The 24,519-nt window shown below is 41.0% G+C and overlaps 2 protein-coding genes across 3 annotated transcripts in view; one reads left to right on the top strand and one right to left on the bottom strand.

Moving 5' to 3' along the window:
* The window catches only part of Lrrc39 (leucine rich repeat containing 39), a 23,592-nt gene extending 16,288 nt beyond the window's left edge, over nucleotides 1-7,304 (top strand). Inside the window, exons 7-9 of the mRNA XM_028890159.2 lie at nucleotides 624-776; nucleotides 2,378-2,514; nucleotides 7,166-7,304. Coding sequence (XP_028745992.1) covers nucleotides 624-776; nucleotides 2,378-2,514; nucleotides 7,166-7,218 — 343 coding nt within the window. The 3' untranslated portion in view covers nucleotides 7,219-7,304. The remainder of the gene's footprint in view (nucleotides 1-623; nucleotides 777-2,377; nucleotides 2,515-7,165) is intronic.
* On the bottom strand, nucleotides 5,773-24,470 carry Trmt13 (tRNA methyltransferase 13 homolog). 2 transcript variants are annotated; one of them, XM_028890157.2, is made up of 11 exons: nucleotides 24,173-24,470; nucleotides 21,949-21,995; nucleotides 21,729-21,795; nucleotides 18,040-18,102; nucleotides 16,846-16,915; nucleotides 16,598-16,704; nucleotides 15,587-15,754; nucleotides 13,411-13,483; nucleotides 11,361-11,435; nucleotides 8,506-8,935; nucleotides 5,773-7,614 (listed from the first exon to the last, which is right to left on the bottom strand). In XM_028890157.2, exons 1-11 carry the CDS (start codon nucleotides 24,317-24,319, stop codon nucleotides 7,419-7,421), a joined length of 1,443 nt encoding a protein of 480 aa, XP_028745990.1. In that variant the 5' UTR covers nucleotides 24,320-24,470; the 3' UTR covers nucleotides 5,773-7,418. The 2 variants fall into 2 exon arrangements, with proteins under 2 accessions (XP_028745990.1, XP_028745991.1); XM_028890158.2 differs by lacking the exon at nucleotides 15,587-15,754.
* Between the last annotated feature and the right edge of the window lie 49 nt (nucleotides 24,471-24,519).

Here is a 24,519-nt window from a genome sequence, read left to right on the forward strand (position 1 = left end):
AGAGTGAGGGGACCGATGCAGAGATGTTTGTCACTTATGCCCAAGGCTCAGTGAGCGACATTAGTCGGATTTGAACCTAGGAATCTTGACCCGAGTCCATACTGCCTTGCCCAGAATCAAATTAGTTCCTGATTTTTAAGATTCATATTATGTGACGCTTACAGCTGTTCATTTGGAGAACTGTGAAAAGCATGCAGTGTAAACGTTTTCATTTCTGCCACTGCATGAAAGCTAGTCTTTATAATCAATTCCCTGATGTAGTTTCCCTGGCAATCCGGTAATAAGAAAGAATGAGCCGGGCGTTGGTGGCGCACGCCTTTAATCCCAGCACTCGGAGCAGACCAGCGATCTCTGTGAGTTCGAGCAGCTGGCTCCAAGTGAGCTCCAGAAAGGCCAAAGCTACACAGAGAAACCTGTCTCGAAAAAAAAAAAAAAAAAAAAAAAAAAAAAAAAAAGAAAGAATGAAGTCTGTCAAACCAATAACTACGTTTTTATTAAATGTTAAATAATTAATAACTAAATTATTACATTAATTAAAAAAACCGAATGTTAAATGTTATGATACGATGAGGCCAGCTTTTCATATTCAAGGTGACAACTGATGGCAGCATTCTATTTTCCAGAATGCAAAGTTTGCATACATTGTGGCTACAGAGGAATGAAATAACTTGCCTGCCAGAAACAATCAGAAATATGAAAAACTTGGGGACTCTTGTTCTCAGCAACAATAAACTGCAAGATATTCCAGGCTGCATGGAAGAAATGACGAATCTGAGGTAAAGGGGTGTGGTTACAGCATGGCACACTTACTCCTGGGAGCAGAATGAAGGACTACAGACCCTGACCGACCATTGGGGTTGTGATTTATATGACGGCATATTTGTGTATTTAAATTTTCCTTTTGTGTATGGGTGTTTTACCTGCACACCACTTGTGTGCCAGGTGTCCATGGAGGCCAGAGGAGAGCACTGGATCTCTTGGAACTGGAGTCACAGAGGGTTGGGCTGCCATGTGGGTGCCAGGAATTGAACTTAGGTCCTCTGTAAGAGCAGCCAGTGCTCTTAACTATTGAGCTATTTCTCCAGCTTGAGTGTGTATATTTTAAACATATATTCCAATGTGATCCATTTTTGACCAATTTTACCTTGAAACATGGAATATACCACGTATTTAGACTTTAAAATTATCTCAGCAGCATTTTGTATATTTCAGTATGCAGGCTTTGCAAATGCTTAAATTCCATGAATATTTCATGTCTTGTGTTATTATATACAGTCTTAAGTCCATTGTCTATGTCTTCATTCTTCATTATATTGCCCATCTCATTGGATAAAAATCCAATTGACTTTTTTGTTTTTTGGAGACAGGGTTTCTTTGTGTAGCTTAGCGCCTTTCCTGGAACTCACTCTGTAGCCCAGGCTGTCCTCGAATTCACAGAGATCCACCTGGCTCTGCCTCCTGAGTGCTGGGATTAAAGGTGTGCACCACCACCGCCCGGCACATATTGACTTTGTATATTAACATTATATCTCGGGAATCACACAGTCCAATGATTTTTTTTGACCTTTCAGGATTTTCTATGAATGCAATAACTTTCACTGTGAATAAAGTCAATTTTATTCCTTCATTGAAAAAAAAATATATTCCAATGCTTTAAAATTTTCATGAGTGTGACTCATGTAACACCAATCTAACTTATTCAAGAAATAATTCTTGAAACTAAAATGGTACCAGGGTTTATCAGTTTGAAGAACGGTCTTTTGTTGGTGACAATATCATGAAAATTCTCTTTATACTGCTAACCAACGCTTTGCAATACAAAAATCAAAAGAATAAAATAGTGACCAGTTTCCTTCTGAATAACTACAAATAGGCACAGGTAACTGTATTAGCCTACAGAAAGCAGGCTTTTTTTTGTTTGTTTGTTTGTTTGCTACTTATTAGAACAGGAATAAAATTCTCTCCAGAATGTCATTTTCTGATGGAATGAGGCAATGGATACCCAAATTCAGAACCTCCAAAACAAAAACCATTCATACATTGACTTATCCGGCAACTTCAGTTTTGTACTTGATGACTGAGGCATCGATCCATAAAAACAGGCACAAACTATCGTCATAGCATTAGTCGGAGATTTATGATACAACTTGCTCTCATCGCACTAAATACATGTTATGAACTAATAGTTGTCTTTGTAAGCTTTGGGGCGAAACACTGTCTCTTCTTGGGGTATATTGGCTTCCAGCAAGATAATCAGTTATTGAAAACAGTTGAACATAGTAATTCTGTAGACTGTCACTTGATCTTTTCCCAGGGAAGTAAATGTACATGCACTTCTATGGCACCCAAAACTACTGTGTTTCTGGTCAACTGCTAGGTTTGTCAACTTCCGAGACAACCCGCTGAGACTGGAAGTGACGCTTCCTCCCAGCGACTGCGCAGAAGGAGAGGAGGAGCAGGAGTTGTTTGGGCTTCAGTTCATGCGTGCATACATCCAAGAGTCACGGCGAACAGGTATGAGATTCATGCATTGTGGGAGGCCAGCTCCCACCTCTTAAAACAGTTCCTATGAGGAGGAGAGAGGGATAAGAAACTTTTAGATAGAAAGATAGCGAAGAGGAGACAGAAATACAGGATAGCTTCAGGAGGACCTGCATCAAAACCCAAAGGCCCCTCCTGTCTCTTCAAAAGGGCTTTTTATAGCAATGCCAAGGGGCGGGGCAAAAGACCTCCCCCTTGCTTGATCAAAGCACACTGCACAGCCAAGTCCAACCCTTCCAAACACCTAGTAACCACACCCGTGGTCAAATCACCCCCTTATGCAGCCCTGCTGGGTAAAGCAAGCTCAGATTCTCTGACCCTGAGTAATTTGGGCCTTCACATATACAACACAGAGCTGGGTGGTGGTGGCGCATGCCTTGAATCCTAGCACTCGGGAGGCAGAGCCAGGTGGATCTCTGTGAGTTCAAGGCCAGCTGGTCTACAGAGTGAGTTCCAGGACAGGCTCCAAAGCTACACAGAGAAACCTCATCTCGAGAAAAAAAAAAAAAAAAAAAAAATATATATATATATATATATATATATATATATATATATATATAAAACAAAGATTAAATATTTTTGGAAGAGAATGTGTATACAATTAAGTTCTATCTTTCCATTAATTCTTTTATGGATTTCTCATTCTCTCTTGTCTTTTCCATCAAATTGGCCAACACTTAATAGGGGAAAATGAATTTTGGCTCTGGTCATAATTCTGGTAGGTACTAGGAGAGAGGCTGTAAAGATAGTCTTTCAAATGGAATCAAGGAAATACTTCCTCCGCTGCATTCACTACATAATCAAGTGAAGGAACCCGTACTTCTCCTGGTTCCTCTCTGTAAACATGATTCTCCAGTGCTGGGGCTCAAATCCACAGCAAGTGCCCTGTCGCTGAGCTACAGCTACACCCTTGGCCTAGATTTTAATTAATTGATTTTATGTGTATGGGTGTTTTGCCTGCATGTATGTCCATGCAGCATGTCCATGCAGTACCTTCAGAATCCAGAAGAGGGCATCAGAACCCTTGGAACTGGAGTTAAGAGAGTTGTTAGCTATCATGTGGGTGTGGGGAATTTAAGAAGGTCCTGTGGAAAAGCAACCAGTGCTCTTAAGCACTGAGCCATCTCTCCAGCCCCCAGATTCTTTTTTTTTTTTATTAAGAATTTTTCTATTCACTCTACATACCACCCACAGATCACATCTCCTCCCTCCTCCCACCCCCCAGCCCTCCCATAGGGAGTCAGCAGAGCCTGGCACACTGAGCTTAGGCAGGTCCAAGCCCCTTCCCACTGCACCAAGGCTGCACAAGGCATCACACCACAAGCACTGGGCTCCTAAAAGCCTGCCAATGCACCAGGGATGGATCCCAATCCCCCCTGCATGGGTGCCCCCCAAACAGTTCAAGCCAAACAACCATCTTCCATATCCAGAGGGGCCTAGTCCAGTCCCACGGGGGCTTCACAGCCACTAGTCTACTGTTCAAGGGCTTCCACTAGTGTGGCCGGTCATCTCTGCCCATCCTCCCATCATGATCTTGATGTCCCTTGCCTGCAGTATCTTTCCTTTCTCTCATCAATTGGATTCCCAGAGCTCAGCCTGGTGCCTGGCCATGGATCTCTGTATCTGCCTCCATCATTCACTGGACAAAGGCTCTATGATAAAGAAAGTAGAGCCCCCAGATTCTTAAAGAATCATTACTTTTTTTCTTTCTTTCTTCTTCTTTTTGGGGGTGGGGGGGTTTGAGACAGGGTTTCTCTGTGTAGTTTTTGGAGCCTGTCCTGGAACTCACTCAGACCAGGCTGGCCTTGAACTCAGAGATTTGCCTGCCTCTGCCTGAGTTCTGGATTTAACACCACTGCCTGACCTTTTTTTTCTTTTTAATCAAGTGGCAGACATGTCATCTGGAGCACGAACACACCTTCTTCATCATTCTGGTTTTTTTTTTTTTTTTTTTTTTTTTTTTGGTTTTTCGAGACAGGGTTTCTGTTTAGTTTTGCGCCTTTCCTGGAACTCGCTTTGTAGACCAGGCTGGTCATCCCATTTTTTCTATAATTTACAAGGAATAATTAAAAAATAATTTGACTTGGGGGTGAAAAACATTGAGAACATGGACTTTATTCCACAGTTGGAATGAGGCATAATATACAGATTACAAACACTTCATCTTATAATTTAGAGTTAAACATTTCTATAATCAAGAAAGAAGTTTTAAAATTAAAACCAGAGGAATAAGGCAAAGAACACTATCTTGTTAATAAAGGCAGTGAAGTAACAGCATAGAAACAGAAGCCCTGGCTTTGTAATTAGTACAAATGTAAAGAGCCATGGATGGAAAGGGGAGATTTTAACTCACTCCATGTACCAGTTACTTTGAAAAGGAGTGCAACCACAGTAACTAGCCTTTCCTCTAGGGGACCCTCCCTGATATCCAGAGGCTGCTTAGCACTGTTTTCTTCAGAAGGAGCCACTGCTGCTACTGTAGGTTGTGAAGACGAGCTGGGAATGGCTGGCAACAAAGTTCAAAACGATTTGTGGCCTAGTTTTGGAAGAGAGGATAATGCATCAGGGCCAAGCAGGGGACAGCATAATTACGGAAAACGGTGTTTAGGAGAATCTGTTTCCATCTGGGACAACTGGACAGCAGTATTCCACTGGGGAGTCAGGCACTGGATCTGGATTGATAGGCAGAATGAGGAGGGAGAAACTGAGGAGAGGTGCAATTTTAGCATTGAATTTATGTAACTGTGGACATGTAAATCCAAGAAATAACGACATAACAAGTGCTAGCTCACATTCTTTATGTGAGGTAAGAAAAGACAAGGTTGGAAAAACTATAATCTTGACTTAAGATCAGCACCAGAAGGACAAACTTATTTCCCTGTAATGTACTCAGAACCATTATCAGAACATATGATTGAACTAAATGGCTCATAGGACTGTATCAGTATAATTCTGGGATGTGCTGTATGACTCCTGAAACACAACTAAGATTATACCCATTGTAGATTATTTTTTATTTATGGACATAGATTTTTTAAAAATACTTAATGTATCAGTACTCTATCTGCATGTATGATTTTATGCCAGAAGAGGCATCATCCCACTAGAGATGGTTGTGAACCACCATGTGGTTGCTGGGAAGTGAACTTAGGACCTCTGGAAGAGCAGGTGGTGCACTTAACCACTGAGCCATCTCTCTAGTCCTGGACATTTTTAATGACACAAAACAAGTTTTGTGATAAAAATGACATTTATGACATAAGGATAATTCTTAAACAATGAATTATCTTCATTTATGTTCTCTTGATTGGGAAATCTGAGTAATTAACTTAAAAATAATATATGTTAACAATATTTGACAAAATACAAGGAAAAAAGCAACAACTTAAATAAAAAATAATAAAAGCCTATTATATTAAAATGATCATGAATTATTATATCTAGTTAGTATTTACTCTGTGCTTGGAGCCATTCAAATTGGTTTACCTGTGATACCTCAAGTGATACACACAACCGTGTGAGGTAGTTTTTATAACTGTTATCATCATCGCTATTTAAGAGGAGAAAATCGAGGCACAAAGAGATGAAGTAACTTGCCAGCTGAGGTGGTAGGGTTGGAATTTAAACCTAGGCAATCCAACAACACACGAGATTCAATTAAAACAGAAAGGCCAGGAGGTAAGGGTGTTTGGCTTCTACTTAGTGATAGGCCTACAGATAGTGACCCCAGTGTCATTCTAATATCTAAAGTCAGTGATTCTGAATCTTCCTCTTTGCCATATTTACCAACAACTAAAATAATGTTTACAAATGTAGAAACAAATCCAAGGTAAGATGTGGAAGAGGAATATTCTTATGACATATCTAGTTTAATATTTGCTTGTGCATAGAAACTACTTATCAGTTATGTAAAGCCTAAATGTGAGGTTTTGGTTTCATTATCTAATTTGTACTTTAATCCAAATTACTTTTTCTGCTGGCATGGGCACATGATATTAATCCCAGCACTTGGAGGGAAGAGGCAGGAGTATCTCTGAGTTCCAGGCTGGCCAAGGATTAGCAAATGAGACCCTGTCTCAGAACATACAAACAAAAACTAATTATTTTCCCAAACAGGAGAAAACCTACTTATTTTTTTATAGTTACATTTATACATAAGAGGCTGGTAAAAGGTACTGAATTAACTCTAGAAGCTATAATGCAACTTTCAAATTTGATTGGTGACTTGTTTACAAGCAACCTTCTTTAGAAGTTTGCACTAGATAATTACCCAGCAAAGACCTAAAGTAAGATTATTTTCCCCTTGAAATCATCTCTTCGGTTCTGGAGTCATGAACAGACTGAGAGCACAAATCCAGGTATGGCTCTGGAACTTCAATGGTGATGTCATTTACCAATTCCTACATTTCTAAATTTGTCTGCATTTGAGAAAATTGCAAGTATTCTTTCTAGACCCATTCTGAAAAAAGTCCCACACTCAGACTGACCCTTGATACAAACTGGCATTGGTTATTATAATTGGAGCTCAAAAAATAAAACATATCAAATAAAACCAAAGATAAATTTCCCAGAATACACATAGTTTATACTGTAATTATATGTTGATGTATTATATGTGTTTCAGATGACCAAGTCAACGGTCTGACTCTGCCAATCTCTATACACTTTGATGGATAAAGTAATTCAAAGGGCCCTGCTGAAAAGGAATACTTGGGAGAACTTGGTGAATCCTCTGTTTGGACTTTGGAAGTAAAAAAAAAAAACAAAAACATACACACACAAAAAAAACAAAACCCTGCTATTTATATTTTTGTGAATATAAAAATATAATGTAAATTTTTTGTTTGAGACGACAAGTGACGTTCACACTTCTTTTGTTACTGCGCTGCTTCCTGCGATGACAGATGAGCTGGTACAGCAGTTAGTAATACGTTCTCCAGAGACACCAACGGGTCTGCATAGTACTGCAAGGCAGGACGGAAGCCTTTCTGCTGTAAATACTGGAGTCGGCCTTGGTCAATCAGCAGTTTGCAAAGATGTCCTATATCCTTCTTTTCTTCAGCAGTAAGAGCTCTACGGTGGATAAACACAGAGAGTTAAAGCTTGTAAAAGTTCCTAGGAAGCTGGTCCCTGCCGTCCACTAGGACGCTGCTAAGTAGTCGGCAGTACAGGTGCTGTGTCTGCTGCTTCCCAGACTTGTCAAGACAAGATGATCGCAATTCAAATGTGTTTTAGCGGGCTGGAGAGATGGCTCAGAGGTTAAGAGCACTGACTGCTCTTCCAGAGGTCCTGAGTTCAATTCCCAGCAACCACATGATGGTTCACAACCATCTATAATGGGATCTGATGCCCTCTTCTGGCACACAGGTGTACATGTAGATAGAGCACCATATACATAAAATAAATAAGTATTAATTTAAAAAATGTGTTTTAGCCTACTCCAAAATTAGATTGTAAACTGTACTTTCTGGTCTAAATTGTTGATAGCAGTCATCTGAAAAAAGAATCCTTCTTCCTAGTCAGTTTCACTTTCTATACTTGATCTTAGCCAAATGACTAAGAAGCAACAATTCAATTTCATTTTCTCTGGTATCTCTTGCTCAAGGTCTATCACAGTCTGAAAATATTAAGAGGAAAATTCCCAGAATGAACCACTGGCAACGCCACCCTTACCCAACTCCTTCCTACCTGGGAATGAACCTTTGCCTAGCACATGATCATGTCTAGAATATCCACACTGCATGTTACTCACTCACTAGTCACTGTGGAGCCATCTTGGTTATTAGGTCAACAGGGGAGGTAACTGCAATGCTAACATACAGCAGAGTTCTGTTTTATCTAAGGTTCTAGGTATCTGTGGGAGGTCCTGAAATGTCGCCCACAGGAGTCGACAAGGGGGCTCCTTTATGGTAATAAAATACTCACTCCCCTTCAGTGTGGTGCATTCTAAAAGTCGTCACTCACCCAGGCACACTATCAGTGCTGCCATCTGGGAGTCTGTCTCCTCCGTCATCATGCTCTTCGTTGTCGTAATTCTGATCATCTTTTCTCTTTGTAGTGATATCTGAGGCTCCCAAAGATGTCCTCATTCCACACGTTGCCCAACTACTCATTCTCTGGAAATAGTAGAACTCCTCCGGCCCAAGGCCCAGAGCCCTGAAGTACTCTTTGCCCACATAGTGTCTCCAGTCACACCTGTGGTGACAGCAGAGCGCAATGACAATGCCAGCCACGGGGGCCCACGTCTCCGGGGCATTTGCTTCACTTTCTTCCTTGGACAAAGTGCTACTTTCCTGGTCTCTTCTATCGTTCCGTATGCGTTTGGCTAAAGGCTCTTCATTCCTTTCCTCAAAACTGGCAGCATAGGTTTCAACCAAACATCGTAATGCAAGATCTGCAAACACAATTATGTGGCCCCAAACACATCATCTTTAAGAGTGTTCTTCAGATTTCTTAAGCAGTATGGTTAAAAACAAAACACAACACAACAACACAAACCAGCAAAAATCTACTTAGCTATATATTGTAACAATTCTATCGTATACTCTAATTTTTTCTCAAATTTGCCATATCTTAATTTTTCATTGATTTTAAATTTTCATTGAACTTAAATTTTCAGTGATTTATTTTTCATAAAGCTACTTTCTAATAAAATTAAAGCAAGCTTAAGCCTTATGATTTGAAAATTTTCTGTCCAACTATTTGCATTGTCTTTCCTTTCTCCCATGCCAGCTAAAGTTATGAACTTAAACTCCAGAGAAAGAAACGAAGGAAGGGGCTTTCACTTAGAATCCTGACCCTGTTCGAGAAGCTACTTTTTTTTTGTGTGTGTGTATGTGTCTGTATCTGTTTTGTTTTGAGATAGGTCCTGTATAGCTGATGCTGGTCTCAATCTCCTGGTCCTCTGCTTCTATCTCCTGGTGTTGCAGCTACAGGTGTGTGTCAGCACATCTGGCTAAGATGCTAGTCTTGAAACATAGGCTGGTCACAACAAATGATGATGAATTGGAAGATGAGCAAAGGAGATTCCAATATGGAAAGCAGGCCAATAGCTTTCCTGTACATAGGCATTTGTTCAGCAAATCACTGCTACATTCCGTGCATGTACACAACACTGAGGATGCAATGAATAAAACTGCCACACTAGGGGCTGAAGAGAAGGCTCAGTGGTTAAAAGCACTTGCTGCTCTTGCAGAGCACCTGGGTTCGGATTCCAGCCCACACAAGGTGGCTTAAAACTGTCCATAACCCTAGTTCCAGGGATCTAGCACCCTCTTCTGACCTCTGTGGGCACTGGGCATGCATGCATTATACTTCCATACATGCAGACAAATATTCATACACATAAAAATAAATAAAAAAATAAGCCCCTCCCCCAAATTGCCGCACAGATAGCTGGCAATATGGGAAAGATCACAAATGTATGCTGTACAACTTATGTTTTATCTGATTAGACTGTCTTATCATACTCTAACTAAAAACAATATATATATTGTGATATAAAAATGGATATACTTTATCTTTATAGTAAATTTTATTATGCCGATAAACATTACCCGTAACTATTATTTGGATAAATTGATAGCTAATTTGGTAGTTTCTGTTTTTTTCGAGACAGGGTTTCTCTGTGTAACAGCCCTGGCTGTCCTGGAACTTGCTGTCAACCAGGCTGACCTCAAACTCAGAGTGCCGGGATTAAAGGCTTGCACGACCACTGCCCAGCTAACTTGATAATGTCATAGTCAGTCTGTGTCTCTCTGTCTCTGTCTTTCTCTCTTATACAAGAAAATGGGTCTCACTATGTTGCTCAGATTGTGGATGAACTCAAGTGATCACTTAACTCAAGTGATCCTCCTACCTCAGCTTCCTGAGTACAGGTATGCCACTTTATCCAGGTCTATCAACTTATTTTCTAACAAAATATATTTGCTGTTTTACTTACATTTGACATAATTTTAAGAATTATAATCAGAAAAATTATTTAAAGGATTAAGTTATTTCAGAAACAAGAGAACATTAGCAGTCTCAAGCTCTTTCACAGTGACTTAAGGACCTGCTTCTTAGAAGGAACAAGGAAGCAGCAAGCTGGTGGCCAAAAGATCATTCATTCAAATATTCAATGCTTGCTATAGAAGAGTCCTTCATTGTATTACATCTGCACTGCTCTTGAAAAGAATCCCAGCACAGCCGTGTAATTAGATACACTAACGGATAACTAGGAGACAAGGAAAAGCTATGCAGAGCATATCCTGATGACACTAAGGAAGCCCTAGAGACGTGGAGAAAGCTGAGCTCAAGGATGAGCAGACACTGGGCCAGTTCTTTCAAATGGCTGGAGCACAGAGGAAATAGACATGGCCATGTCGGTCAACAGTAAACCTAGACACAGACTGACGGAGAGTTTCAGGAAGGGGAAGGACACAGTGTCACAGAAGGGTCTAGATATCAACTCTTCAAGCACAGGAGCAGAGAACGATGGGATGGACAGAAGGAACTGGTGAGGGGGAGCACTAAGAGAGAAGGACACTGAGTCTCAGGAAAAGAAGGCAACCGCAGCAGTGGAGGATTCAGACCGAGTGCACAAAGGGAGAGTGTGTGGAAGGTGGGAAGCAGCCACTGTAGGGTTAGGTTTGGAGAAGCACGGTTAGATGGGAAGAGACAAAGATGTGTGCTTCCCTCCCACCCCAGGTTGAACTGGTTTACTTGGAAAGCTTTTCCATGGGTTAAAAGAGAGGCCTAAGTGCCCCCCACCAGGTGGTGGGGCCATCTAGGCTACAGCTCAGTGTATTAGTTTAGTGGTGACTGTGTGTCCAGCTCACCTGTTGCGACCCCGCACAGATGCTTCCCAATTCCTACCACAGGCAGTCTTCCTTCTCTGAGCACAGGAACCCTGTCTGAGATAAAAAGAGTGAGAACTACGTTAGTTGCTAATGATACCAAGTATTAATGTATCCTTCCAAAAGGACAGATTGTAGAATCTTTGGATTTTAGGAATGAAGGATGTGAAAACAAACAGTTCTCACAGAATCTAATATACATCCTAAGAATGTGTCTATGTTTAGCACGTGACATAGAAGAATATTCAGCTAAACAAACAAACAAATTTCCTGTCTCATTATGTAGTGCTGGCTGGCCTGGAATTCACTTTGAAGTCTGGGTGATCTGCCTGCCTCAGCCTCCCAAATGCTGGAAATACAGGAGTGCATACCATACCTGGTTTCAGTTAAGCAGAAGAAAATACAATGATTTATATTAAACAAATGCTTGGTTGCTTCTCAAGACTAGAATAAAATTAGTGGATGGAAGTAATTGTAAATGCTTGCATTATTTTCTTTTTAAACATGAAAGAACTAGGTGTGGGGGTGCACACCTTTAATCCTACCACTCAGGAGGCAGAGGTAGGCGGATCTCTTGTGAGTTTGAGGCCAGCCTGGGCTACAGTGAGTTCCAGGATAGTCAGGACTACATAGTAAGACCCTGTCTCAAAATACTAGAAAGAGAGAGAAAAAAATGTTAGAAAAAGTAAAAAGGCACAAAAGAGGATGACTGAGGGGCATGAGCATGTGTATGCATTTGTGTTCATGTGTGTTGGTGTGCATGCATGTGTGTATGTGTGTACATTTGTGTTCGTGTTCAAGTGTGGGTGTGCGTGTATGTGTGTCTGTATCGAAGGTTAATTCCATAGCAATAAGCTACTTTCTTTGTGACACAATTCTGAGGATCTATCTTCTATATACTAGCTACACAGAATTTTCTCATTTCCTGTAATGATTTTGACAGTCATGTTAACTATAGTCTGAAGGCTAGTTCTGTATTTTAAAAATGGTGGGAAGAAGTCACACCATACAACAGGGCCCACTTGGGAGGTTTATTGAGGGGAGGGGAGAGAAGGGGGCAGAGACCGGTCCCCGGGGATGAGAGTGAAGGAAGAGAAAGAGACAGGGGGTGTACAAGGCCCGCCTTTTAGAAGGAAACGTAGCAAATGGGCACAGGGGTTGCTCTTAGTGGCTGTAGCGGAGGTATATCCTGTCAGGACCCTGGGGGCAGGCCAGTACAGATGCCTAAATGCTACCAAGTTTGAACACTCCAAGTTAATATTTTTAAGACAAGGTCTCACTATGTAGCCCTGTTTGGCCTGGATTGTACAGAGATCTGCCTGCCTCTGCATCTTGAGTACTGGGATTAAAAAGTGTACCATTAGCTGGGTAGCTGTAGTACATGCCTTTAATCCCAGCACTCGAGAGGCAGAGCCAGGCGGATCTCTGTGAGTTTGAGGCCAGCCTGGGCTACAGAGTGAGATCCAGGACAGACACCAAAACCACACAGAGAAACCCTATCTCAAAAAACAAAACAACATAACAATAACAAAAAGAGTGTACCATTATACCTGCCTTACTCAAAATTATACTCAAAATTAATTTTTGAAAATACAAGGAAGCAATATATAAGGACTTATCAAAAGTTTTGAACTTCCTACATATCATACTATATTATAGTAGATATAACAAAATATTTTTTTTTTCTTTTTCAATACAGGGTTTCTCTATGTAACAGCCCTAGCTGTCCAGAAAAGAAACTCACTTTGTAGACCAGGCTGGCTTGAACTCACAAAGATCTGCTTGCCTCTGCCTCCTGAGCACTGGGATTAAAGGTCTATGCCCCTGCCACCACTGCCCTGCCAGCAACAAAACAACTTTTAAGGTTTCAATCCTAACTCCATTTCTGTTATAGTTACAAACACTTGTATTAACAAAACACTAGTGTTGTTTCTTCTTCCTGAAGCACGGGTCTGTGGGAACAGAATTCTAAGCGGCCCCAGAGTCTGAATGTCTGACCTATGACAGAGCAGAGGACAGATCTGTGACTTACTCAGACACAAGTGTTGAATATCGATCTGAAGTCTTTCAAACACTGAGCTCTCCTTTCTATGTTTACCATCTACCTGCATAAACAGAACATTACTGAATCAGCACTCTCAATGTTGAAAAAAAGCTTTATGAAAATGTTTCCATTTGTTTTCAAATTTCAGAGTAAATATACCTAATTTTTACAGTTAAAAAGAATGAACAACTTAAAGGTTTATATTTTGGATGAAAACTCAAAAATAACAACACCCATTTTATAAGGCTAGAAATTTTATCAGTTATTACTATTACATATTATTTCTCTCTCTCTCTCTCCTCTCTCTCTCTCTCTCTCTCTCTGTGTGTGTGTGTGTGTGTGTGTGTGTTTCTGTCTGTCTGTCTCTCTTTCTCTCCTTCTCTTTCCAGACAGGGTTTCTCTGTGTTGCCCTGGCTTTCCTCAAACTCACTCTAGGCCAGGCTGGCCTTGAACTCAGAGATTCACCTGTCTTTTTCTCAGGGCCTTATGAATACTAAGCAAAATATCTCCCACTAAGCTACAGCCCCAAGCTCCAGAAACATTTGGACAGAAAACTAAACAGACAAGAACTGAACTCATGGTTTTCCTCCTCAAGGATACCCTGTGTCTAATTAAGCCAGAAACCATCCCAGAGTATTGTCTCTGAAAAACAATAATAAATCAGCAAGTCTTATGACTCTGGACATTTTACATCTCTCATTCTTTCTTTTCTCTATAGTCCACAGAATGGCCTTTACTCTCCAGTACATTTCTTACTTGTATTATTGAATAAGAATTTTCATATTCTCAATCTTTCTATTTTCAGTTGAAAACTCTTCTGAAATAGTTTTACAGTGTTGTTAGGACAGCATCTGGAATACATTTTTACATGTGTATGCATGTGCCATCTGTGTGTGAGGAGGGTCAGAGGTGGTGTTGGATCTCCTAGAGCGGGAATTACAGGACGTTGTGAGCAGCCTGATATTGGTGCTGTGAATCAAACTCAGATCTTCTGGAAGTCCAATAAGCATGCTAAACCACTGAGCCATTATCTCTAGCTCTATGGAAAGTTTTAAAATAATTTTTAAAATTTTTAAAACTCCTCCATGACGACTCTCGACAACTGAGGTTAGTTCTCTACCTTCCTGCTCCTGCAGCACTGAGTACCGCTCAGTGGTATAACATACTTAGATGGAGAACTAAAATGCTGCATGGGCTGGGCGGTGGTGGCGCACGCCTTTAATCCCAGCACTTGGGAGGCGGAGGCAGGCGGATCTTTGTGAGTTCGAGGCCAGCCTGGGCTACAGAGTGAGATCCAGGAAAGGCACAAAGCTACACAGAGAAACCCTGCCTTGAAAAAAAAAAAAAAGAAAGAAAATGCTGCATGGAAGCCTCTTTGAAGCAAAAAACAAGTCTTCCACTGTATCTCTAACATAGAACAGACAAAACGGACAACAGGATACTTTCCACACCAGCTTTCTTTCCTGGTTCATACTGCCACATTCTACCTCATGCATTGTATTTCCATCATACAGAAATGCTTCCTGTTATTCCGGCCATGTGGTCACACTGTTCCCATTTCCCAGAATGCTTCTCACACTCTCTCTAGCAAATGCTGATTCATTTTTCAAGACGATCACAAGCACTGCCTTTTCTGCATGCTCATTCTCCCCTGCCTCCCTGTAAGAAAGCCTATCAAGCCTTCCTTTGAACGCATACATACTCTGCAGAACCTCCCTTTCTTCAACACTCTCCTTAGTACCCACCTATCTCTCTTCTAAACGCACGTAAGAGCACAGCTGCCTCATCAGTCTCTATCTGCATATACAAAGTGCCTACTGTGGAGTCCAAGAATATGCCTAAGAAGTATATAATGAAGGAAGAGTCTGTCAGCAGTGGCAAATGTAAGGTTAGGACGTGGCTTAATTCCTAGCTGAAGCCTGGTTCTGCTCAGATTTTCTTGTCTCTGCAAACAATTTTAAGAACTCAGATCATGGACTATCAATATTTAAATTCAAAGTTTTATCTTTAGTTTAACCAGTACAATTAGAACCAAACAAGTAATAGTAAAAATTATAATCAAATATATGAAAAGGAAATTCATTTGAAGAGACAGGTTCCATCATTTTTTTCCTACAGGAGACCATATGTTTGGTTATTCAGCTCCTCCGGTGGCTTCACTTACCTTGAATCTTGTAGTCATTTTCTCTACCAGGATGAAGTGAATGTTTTCAGCATCTTTTAAGGCAATATCAACCCAGTGAGATAACTTCCCCTTTCCTGCTCCAAACTCAACAAAGCATCTTCTTGGACCAAGTAACTTTAATTTTTCAATGTTACCTAAAATAGAAGCCTGCAAACTCCATAGGATTACTTTATAAACTAGAGCAAAGGGATTTGACTCAAATTTGAAAACAGCAAAGTAATCTCTACACAAGGCAGAAAGTTTTCACTGATTTCTGAATGGTTAAGACTTTTTTTTTTCTTTTTTTGGTTTTTTCAAGACAGGGTTTCTCTGTGTAGCTTTGCACCTTTCCTGGAACTCACTTGGTAGCCCAGGCTGGCCTCGAACTCACAGAGATCCGCCTGGCTCTGCCTCCCGAGTGCTGGGATTAAAGGCGTGCGCCACCACCGCCCGGCCTTTTTTTTTTTTTTTCTTTTTGCTTTAAAATAGTATCTGTATTCAGGGTTATATCCATGCTGAAAATTTTCCTTTATGTTCACATATAATTTTGAATTTTAAAGTATTTTGGTCATTTAAAAAAACTAAGTAATTATACTCAGAAAAGAAGGTTATTATAGATTTTTTTAATTGTTTTTTTTCAAGACAAGGTTTCTGTGTTAGCTCTGGCTATTCTGGAACTCCCTCTGTAGACCAGGCAGGCCTTGAACTCAGATTTGCCTGTCTCTGTCTCCTGCATGCTAGGATTAATGGCATGTGCCACCAAAAGCTAGAATGTTAGCTTTTAAAAAATGACTTTTATTTGTTGTGAGCATACACACACATGTATGCTGTAGAAGTGAGAGGACAGTTTGCAAGAACTGATTCTCTCCCGTCACCGGGTAGGTTCAGAAGACTGAACTCAGGTCATCAGACTTGGCAGCAAGTGCCTTTACCTGGTGAGCCATCTCATCAGCCCAGAATGTTAGCATTAAACATATGAACAAAAGTGGAGTTACTGTGGTCTAAGCTTACCTGCTGTTTCAGGTGCTTGACTGCACAGTCACCATTTTTAGGGTCATTCAGGGCATCATGTAATGCTGGATGGGACATAATGTGATCTTCAAGTGTAGAATTCAAGCCTGTGCCAAAAGAAACATGATAGCTTAAGCAGCCAAACATGAACTATGGGACTCTGAACAACAGAACAGAAGCTTTCAATTCATACAGCACCTAGTTAGTGCTTCTCAAATAATTGAACTTGCAACTTTAGGCAGACTTACCTTCACTTGCTTTTCTTAATTTCTTAATTAAGTTTTCCAACTGCTCTTCAGTCAGAGAAGAAAATGGAACCTGTATACAAAAATAAAACTAAATAATGTAGCCAAAACATGCCTTAAGTTTCCATAACAGCGAGTGAGTAGAAACGTAACACTGGGCAGGCCCCATTGTTACGGAGTACTCCTTTATACTGTGTGAAGATGTGTCAGTGTGATTGGTTTAATAAGGAGCTGAATGGCCATTAGCTAGGCAGGAAGAGGTTAGGAGACTTCTGGGGACACAGAGATCTGGGAAGAAGGAGGGAGGAGCCACCATCCAGATGGAGAGGAAGGAGGATGGGCAAACAGAGATGAGGTAACGAGTGTGTGGAAGAATGCAGATTAAAAATATGGGGGGCAGGGGACTGGAGAGATGGCTCAGAGGTTAAGAGCACCGACTGCTCTTCCAGAGGTCCTGAGTTCAATTCCCAGCAACCACATGGTGGCTCACAACCATCTGTAATGAGATCTGGCACCCTCTTCTATATACATAATAAATAAATACATCTTTTAAAAAAAGCAATAAAAAAAAATATGGGGGGCTGGAGAGATAGCTCAGAGGTTAAGAGCACTGGCTGCTCTTCCAGAGGACCTAAGTTCAATTCCCAGCACCCACATGGTGGCTCTTGACCATCTATAATGAGATCTGGTGCCCTCTTCTGTCCGTAGGCATACATGCAGGCAGACTACTGTATATGTAATAAATTAAAAAAAATAATAAGGGCTAATTTAAGTTATAAGAACTAGTTAGGAGTAAGCCTAAGCTAAGACTCCTAAGTAAGTCTCTGTGTTGTTTTTAGTGAGCTGGCAGCCCAAAGAAAAATCTGCCAACACCCTATGGCAGTTTAAGATCTTCTTCCTGATAAGTCTTGGTTCCTAGGCTGCTATCGGAACTGCCCAACTGTGAGGGCACCACTCTGTCTCTGCCAATAATTCCCCCATTCCCTCAGAGTCAAGAAGTCGGGGCTCATAACAGAACCACACTGCAGTTTGCTATGAGACATATGCTGGTAAAGTCACTAACAACTGTGATTCTATAGAAAATACACCCTAACGTCAAAACAACAGATCTTTCCAAACGCAAGTGGGGCATGGCCAATGTACAAGGAGATAGCTTCGAAATACCACTTGGAGTAAAGTATTAAATAATATACTTACTAATTGCTCAGAAATGTCCATTTCTTCCTTTAATCCTGCATTTACATCTTGAGTAAAGAAATCCTTGACAAAAACAAAGTCATAACATGTTATTAATATGAAGTTCACAACAATTAAGCTAAGAACTGTTTCTTCCCTCATCCTCCTACACCGTCATCCTTGTCTCTCATTCAGTCCCCGAATGTTACTGCACCAATACCATGGTGACTGGTGTGCTGGTACCAGAGGTACAACAGAAGAGACCAATCTCTGCCTTCATGGAGCTTCAAGTGAGGGAGTTGTACGAAGAAGCATTTACAATCTGTAATTTCAGTAGTTACCTGTTTATAGGACAGACTAAGGATTGTGCTAATTCTGCCTTATGGCATTAAAATAAAAACAAGATCTTTTATATATAAATATGTACACTTTTATATTTATATATAAACACACACACATATACATATATTATATATATTGTCCATTGAGGATGCAGCCTAACCCCAAACAGACAAAATACAGCTATTCTAATAAGTCTGGTTTATTTTAAAATGTTAAACACCAGAAGTAAAAACGTCCTGTGACATTTAAACTAACATAACAAGATCTTATTAGTCCACCTGTAAGTACAGAAATTTTAGGTGAAGATCCAGTCAACCCTGTCTACTAGAACTTCCTGCGATGATGGGAATGTTCTACATCTTCCCTGATTGACATGGCAGCCACTAGCTGTAAAATATGGCTACTGTGGCTGAGAATTACACGATAAATTTCATTTAGTTTTAATTATCTCAAGTTCCAGTAGTCACTAGTAGCTAGTGGCTACCCTACTGGATGGTATGCACACACAGGCATGAAATACTATTATTTCTATAAACCTTGCTTTAAAGCATCTCTTGTGGACACTGTATTCCTAACAGTTATAGACATGTGAATCATTCCGGGCTTTTCGATCTGTCAATGTAATAATAATAATCTTCGATAATCTAAAGGTCATGCTTTACCGCGTTTCTTTTTATTCTGCTCCAAGAATGAAGACACCAAGATAAAGTAAGATACAGTAAAAATCCCAGGAACAGGGAGTCCTGGAGGCAGGTTACTCTAAGGCAGCAAAGGAACATGATCTTACGGGGCCTGGGCAGGCGCCAGAACAGGACCACCAACACTACTGCCGTCTTCAGGAATAAGATGTTCCCTGAGCCAGCGGGACCCACAGAAGCAGGCCGTAGGGAAGGGTCAGTCTGACCGAGCCTGCTTCTCATCACTCCTGGTGCTCTTTCCCTTTGTGATCCGAATTACCAGTACAGAACACAAGACAGGACGGTCATCTCGCTGCTTTTTTCATTAGGACCATAGTAAAAAAATTATTTTCTAACTTCATCACAACTTGATTGGCTTCTTGAGGTGGTGGATGGTTAGTCTGGTCCATTGGTCTCCCAGAGTTAGGCCGCTGTGATCAGTCTAACGTCTCTTTACTAAAAGAGGTAAGTCCTAAAGTGCTGGACGAGGAGGCATTGTTTTCCTTGTATGTTAACTTAATGTTAAAATACCCTGGTTTTCCTTTGATAGATGATCTCACACTGAAGCTCAATTGGTAGCCGATGCTGGTCTAAAACTTATTATGTTGTCCAAGCTGGCTCTGAACTCATGGTGATCCTCTAGCTTAAGCCTCCCGGTGCCAGGATTCCAGGTGTGCACTGTCACTGACGGCTACAATACTTTTAGCTCATAGCATGCAGCACAGTGGTTCTCAGCCAGGAGACATGGGACGATGCAGAAGGACAGCTGTTGCCAAATGACTGGGAAGAGGGCTGGGAGCAGTGTGCAAGCCTGTGATCCCAGCTCTCAGGAGACAAGGGGCTGAGGCAGGTGGATCTCTGTGAGTCTGAGGCCAGCCTAGTCTACATAGTAAGCTCCAGGTTTACACAGTGAGAGCTGTTTTGTTTTGTTTTTGTTTGTTTGTTTGTTTTTGTCCTCAAAAATAAAAAAACAAAACGAAGCTCAGAAGTGCTCCTGGGAGTCACTTCAGCTATGAGCAGTCTTTGGGTTTCCTACAAGTCTCACTGCGCTCCAGACTATCCTTTCAAGAACAGCTGTAGACCAAGTACCCTTAGAAGGCAGAAACGACATTTCCTTCTAGACCCATGGCAGGCTTACTTACTATACAGTATAATAAAGAAAAATGGCTACCTATGGAACACAGGTGAGGCAGGTTTGCTCACTGCCTCAGTTTTGGGGTGGGGGAAATGATTTCCTGAAGATGGGGTTCCTCAACTTTAATATAAGTCACTGCCCATGCAGTAGTCCCAGCAGAGCCCCAGAGTTGAGTCCATAAGCTTTGAGAGATAATGATAATTGACATGAGTAAGAAGCCCCTGCTGCTTAATAAGTAATAAAAATTCCAGACTCTGGTTGTAGCCTAGTGGTAGAGCCCTGGTTACAGGCATTTCAGCCTTTGTCTGTGTCTGACCCAGGAGTCTAATAACTTCTGCTGGCATCCATAAACCTGCGACAACTAACTTGTGACACATATGGTGTGTGCTCTTTGTTATTTACTCCCAATAAAATAAACACACTTTGCCTGACAACTTCTTTATCTTTAGATAGTTATAGATACATATCCATACACATGGATTTTATTGATCAGGTTGATAGCTGATGGCTAAAATCATTACTCTATGTGTTCAACATTTCACTTTGTGAGTATCATTAAGATGTTTCTATTCTTATTTTACAACTTCTTTAAACAATCAGTTTTCTATTATATACCTGAGGTTTACAACATGATGCTGGGCAGTGCTGGCACATGCCTTTAATCCCAGCACTTGGGAGGCAGAGGGCAGCCTGGTCTACAGAGCAAGTCCTAGGACAGCCAGGGCTGCTACACAGAGAAACCCTGTCTCAAAGATCCAACACAACAACAACAAAAAACCAACATGATATCTTGGGGTACACATTGTAAAATGCTTTGTATCACGAAGTAAATGAACATACTTACCATTCTGTGTAGTTATATCCTCACCTTATTCTACTTTGTTACCAAACAGAAATCTGGATTTTTAGCCCTTGGTTGAGTGGATACCATGAAAGACTCATATGGACTGGTGCTAGCTCAAATTCACTATCTCTATACTGAGTCTGAATCTCAAAGAGGCCCAGCAGAGTCTTTACAACCTTAATTCTAAACTTCTACCTCTGATTCCAAACCTCTTGCTGCACCATCACCCCCTGGACTCAGCTATCAGGCTGGGTGTGGTGGCAAACGCCCATCACCTTAGCACCTGGAAGGTGAGGCACAGGAAATGTTTGAGATGGACTGAAGACCAGCCTGGGCAACACACCCCTACCTCAAAAGCAAATACACAACCAAAAATAAAACATGACAAAATTCTGGGCTGGTCAGGGCAGCACACACCAGTAATCTCAGTACCTGAGAAGCTAAGGGAGGAGGGTCTCAAGTATGAAATCAGCCTGGGCTACAAAGTGAAAGCCTGTCTCTAATCTAACCAAAAAAACCCCCAAAAAACAAAACAACACCCCAAACAAACAAAACGCAAGAACAAGAAGGAAGAAAAGGGGAGGCAGGAGAAGAAGGGAAGTACAGCCACCAAATGAGAACTTCAGTACATTTGCCAACTTCAACCTGCACTTCATAATACTATGTAGTATATGTATATAAACATCGCATACCACACATTTCCAACACTTACAGGCTTTGGCTTCTCTCTTGAGTTACATTTTTTTAAATGTTTTGCTAGTTGGTCTTCATATACTGTGCTAAATAAAGAGAAAATTTGAGAGAAAATCTTAAATGAGCCTTGTGAAGTTACTGTTTCTAGTACATCACACACACTCAGGCACACATGCACATACAGGTGCATACACACAACCCAAACAACAACCAAAACACTTGTCTAACCCCATACTTACTGTTTTGGATCTAAAGGACACAAGATTCTTTTCCGAGCATTTTCTTCCTAATAAATTAAAAGGGATACATTGATTTATATATCAAGTTTATCACATTCAGATGTTAGATAAACCCACAGTGCATCTCTATTCCCAAAACAAGGCAAGAAAACTTTAAAAGGACATAATGAAAAATAAGCAAGATCAGGTCATGTTGGAAACAATAAAAAAAAAAAATCTGTCACAGGTTTCTGTATAAGAGAACAAATATTGTTTTGGCCTACTTATATAATTTTGCATCAGAGATAACACCTGCTAAAAATGGGTGCAGTTATTATATGTACCACTAAGAAAAGATGTTAACCATTTACTTCAGATTAACTAATAAAATACTGTATAATATTCATCATATACAAAATGATCTTTTGAAGTACATATAAAATAGGTATCAATGCTAAATTGTGCTATCTAACATACATATTACTTGAATACTTATTCATTTTGGAAAATGTTGCCCATTTAAGTTATGTTGATTTAAAAATGCATATTTACCTATAGGTTGTTAAAGTATGGGGAAAAGCTAGACCTGGTGGAACACACTTTGAATCCCAGCACTCCAGAGGAGAGGCAGGCAGACTGCAAGTCAAAGGCCAGCCAGGGTTACATACTGAGACCTTGTCTGAATAAATATAGAAATAAAATATGGGAGAAAGTATGTCAGGAGGCATGGCACTTTAACATTTTAGAATGGGTTATGTTCACTGGCTTTGCAACTTTTCAATATGCTAGTCACAATATTCTGAGTTATACACATTTAACCATAGGTACTTGGAGAAAAGAAAGGAAACCAGTGAACACTGGCAGTTCTACTCTACAGACCCTAAGAACGAAACACGATGGTACAATTATTAAAGCCAGGGGCCAGCAGGACTGCTTAGCTATGATTCTCAGTTCTAGCTATTGGCTGCTAGCTCTCCCTACAGGGGCCACTGCCTCGCGTGAAAGATGAGGATATCATTTACTTCCTAACGTTTATGAAAATTGAATTTTTAAAAGCAAAATAACAACCCTGCTTAGTATATAGTGTTAGCCACACAGCAAAAGCTGAACTAGTATTTACTCTTAATTTTTTCTCAATTTTATTTATTTCAATTAATTTCAGCATGTTCATGAATTTATGCACACTGAATTTTAGGGAAAGTTAAAATTATTCAGTATTTTAAAACTATTATTTTTTTCTCCTCATCTACAGATTTTAAAACTTAATTTCCCAGTTTGGTTCTTTGGTGGAGACTAGCTACTTGGGAGGCTGAGGCAGGAGAATCTCTGAGATCAGGAGTTCAAGACCAACATGGGAAATATAGCAAGATTCCTGCCTTAAAAACAAACAAGAAAATTATCATTCAAAGTAAGTAAAACTCTATTCTAACTTGCAAAGCCCAATCACAGAACACACAGACACAGACAGACAGACAGACACACACACACACACACACACACACACACACACACACACACGAGCATTTTAAAAATATATTAAATATATTATTTGAGTTTAGAAACAGTGTATATCATGTACTATTGTTATTGAGTGTTTTTTTTTTGGTGTAGAGGGGGATGAGACTGTCCTGTGATTTGTAGGTTAGCAATATCTGTTCTCTATCCACTAGAAGCCACTAATATATTGCACTTGCAATCGAAATGTCTGTGACATTACCAAGTGTCTGCTGGGGACATACCCCCCACCCCCAAATACCAAAAACCAGTGCACTTTCCTTTCAACTTTAAAGTTAATATGTGCACTATTTTTTTTTCCTTCTCCATCCCAGAAAAATAATTACAAGTCCATAAGGTACTTCTTGGTGAAGTCTAAATAAGAAAATTTCAAAGTTTCTTCCTGATGCATTCACAAGTAGTTATCGTTCACCAAACAATGACTAAAGCCCCGTTACTACGACCTAGTGACTTCAAACACCACTTTGTAAAAACAATCGCTTCCCACGAGGACAAGGGAGGATGGGTATACAGACGTCTGGGAGAGCGAGCATCGCAGAGGGCGCGTGAGTTCACGGAAACAATGCTTCTCATCACGGCTGCACGCGGGGGTCAGAGCTGCCATTTACTTAAGGGAAAGCTGGGGAACCCATGGGACAGAAGCAGGAACCTGTCACGGGGGAGGGGCGCGAGGCCGGGGTCCAGCACCCACAGACCCGGCATCTCGCAGGAGGGAAGGGCGGTACCGGACCTCCGCGGCTCCAGCGTGTTCACCACAGAACCTTTTCCCCGCGGCCGCCACCATCCTGCAGAAGCGCTTCTTCTTTTCCACAAAGTAGCTGCATCTGCCCTCGGCTGGAAAGCCGGTGGCGTGCGAGGTCGGCGCAGGAGCCTCCATACCCCACGGTCCTTTTGGCCGGAGGGCGTCCGGCCTTCAGCCCAAGGCTGTCACTTTCCTTTGGTCCCCTTCCCTTAACAAACATGGCCGCCCGAGGAACGCGTGTGGTGTGTGTGGGGTGGGCATGTATCTCACACCCGACGGGTTAATGACCGGACATACGCCATCACCCTTGCGCGTTCGCCCCCCCTGAACCGGAA

Source organism: Peromyscus leucopus, chromosome 6 (assembly GCF_004664715.2).
Source record: "Peromyscus leucopus breed LL Stock chromosome 6, UCI_PerLeu_2.1, whole genome shotgun sequence".
Classification (NCBI taxonomy): domain Eukaryota; kingdom Metazoa; phylum Chordata; class Mammalia; order Rodentia; family Cricetidae; genus Peromyscus; species Peromyscus leucopus.

What these genes read in the sequence shown, in the direction of transcription:
- Trmt13 (XM_028890157.2), bottom strand. Translation starts at nt 24,319, where the DNA reads ATGGAGGCTCCTGCGCCGACCTCGCACGCCACCGGCTTTCCAGCCGAG. An exon ending in TCTGTGCGGGGTCGCAACAG is followed by an intron (nt 8,936 to 11,360) that starts GTGAGCTGGACA and finishes TTGTGTTTGCAG; the next exon opens with ATCTTGCATTACGATGTTTG. An exon ending in AGCACTGATAGTGTGCCTGG is followed by an intron (nt 7,615 to 8,505) that starts GTGAGTGACGAC and finishes TATCCACCGTAG; the next exon opens with AGCTCTTACTGCTGAAGAAA.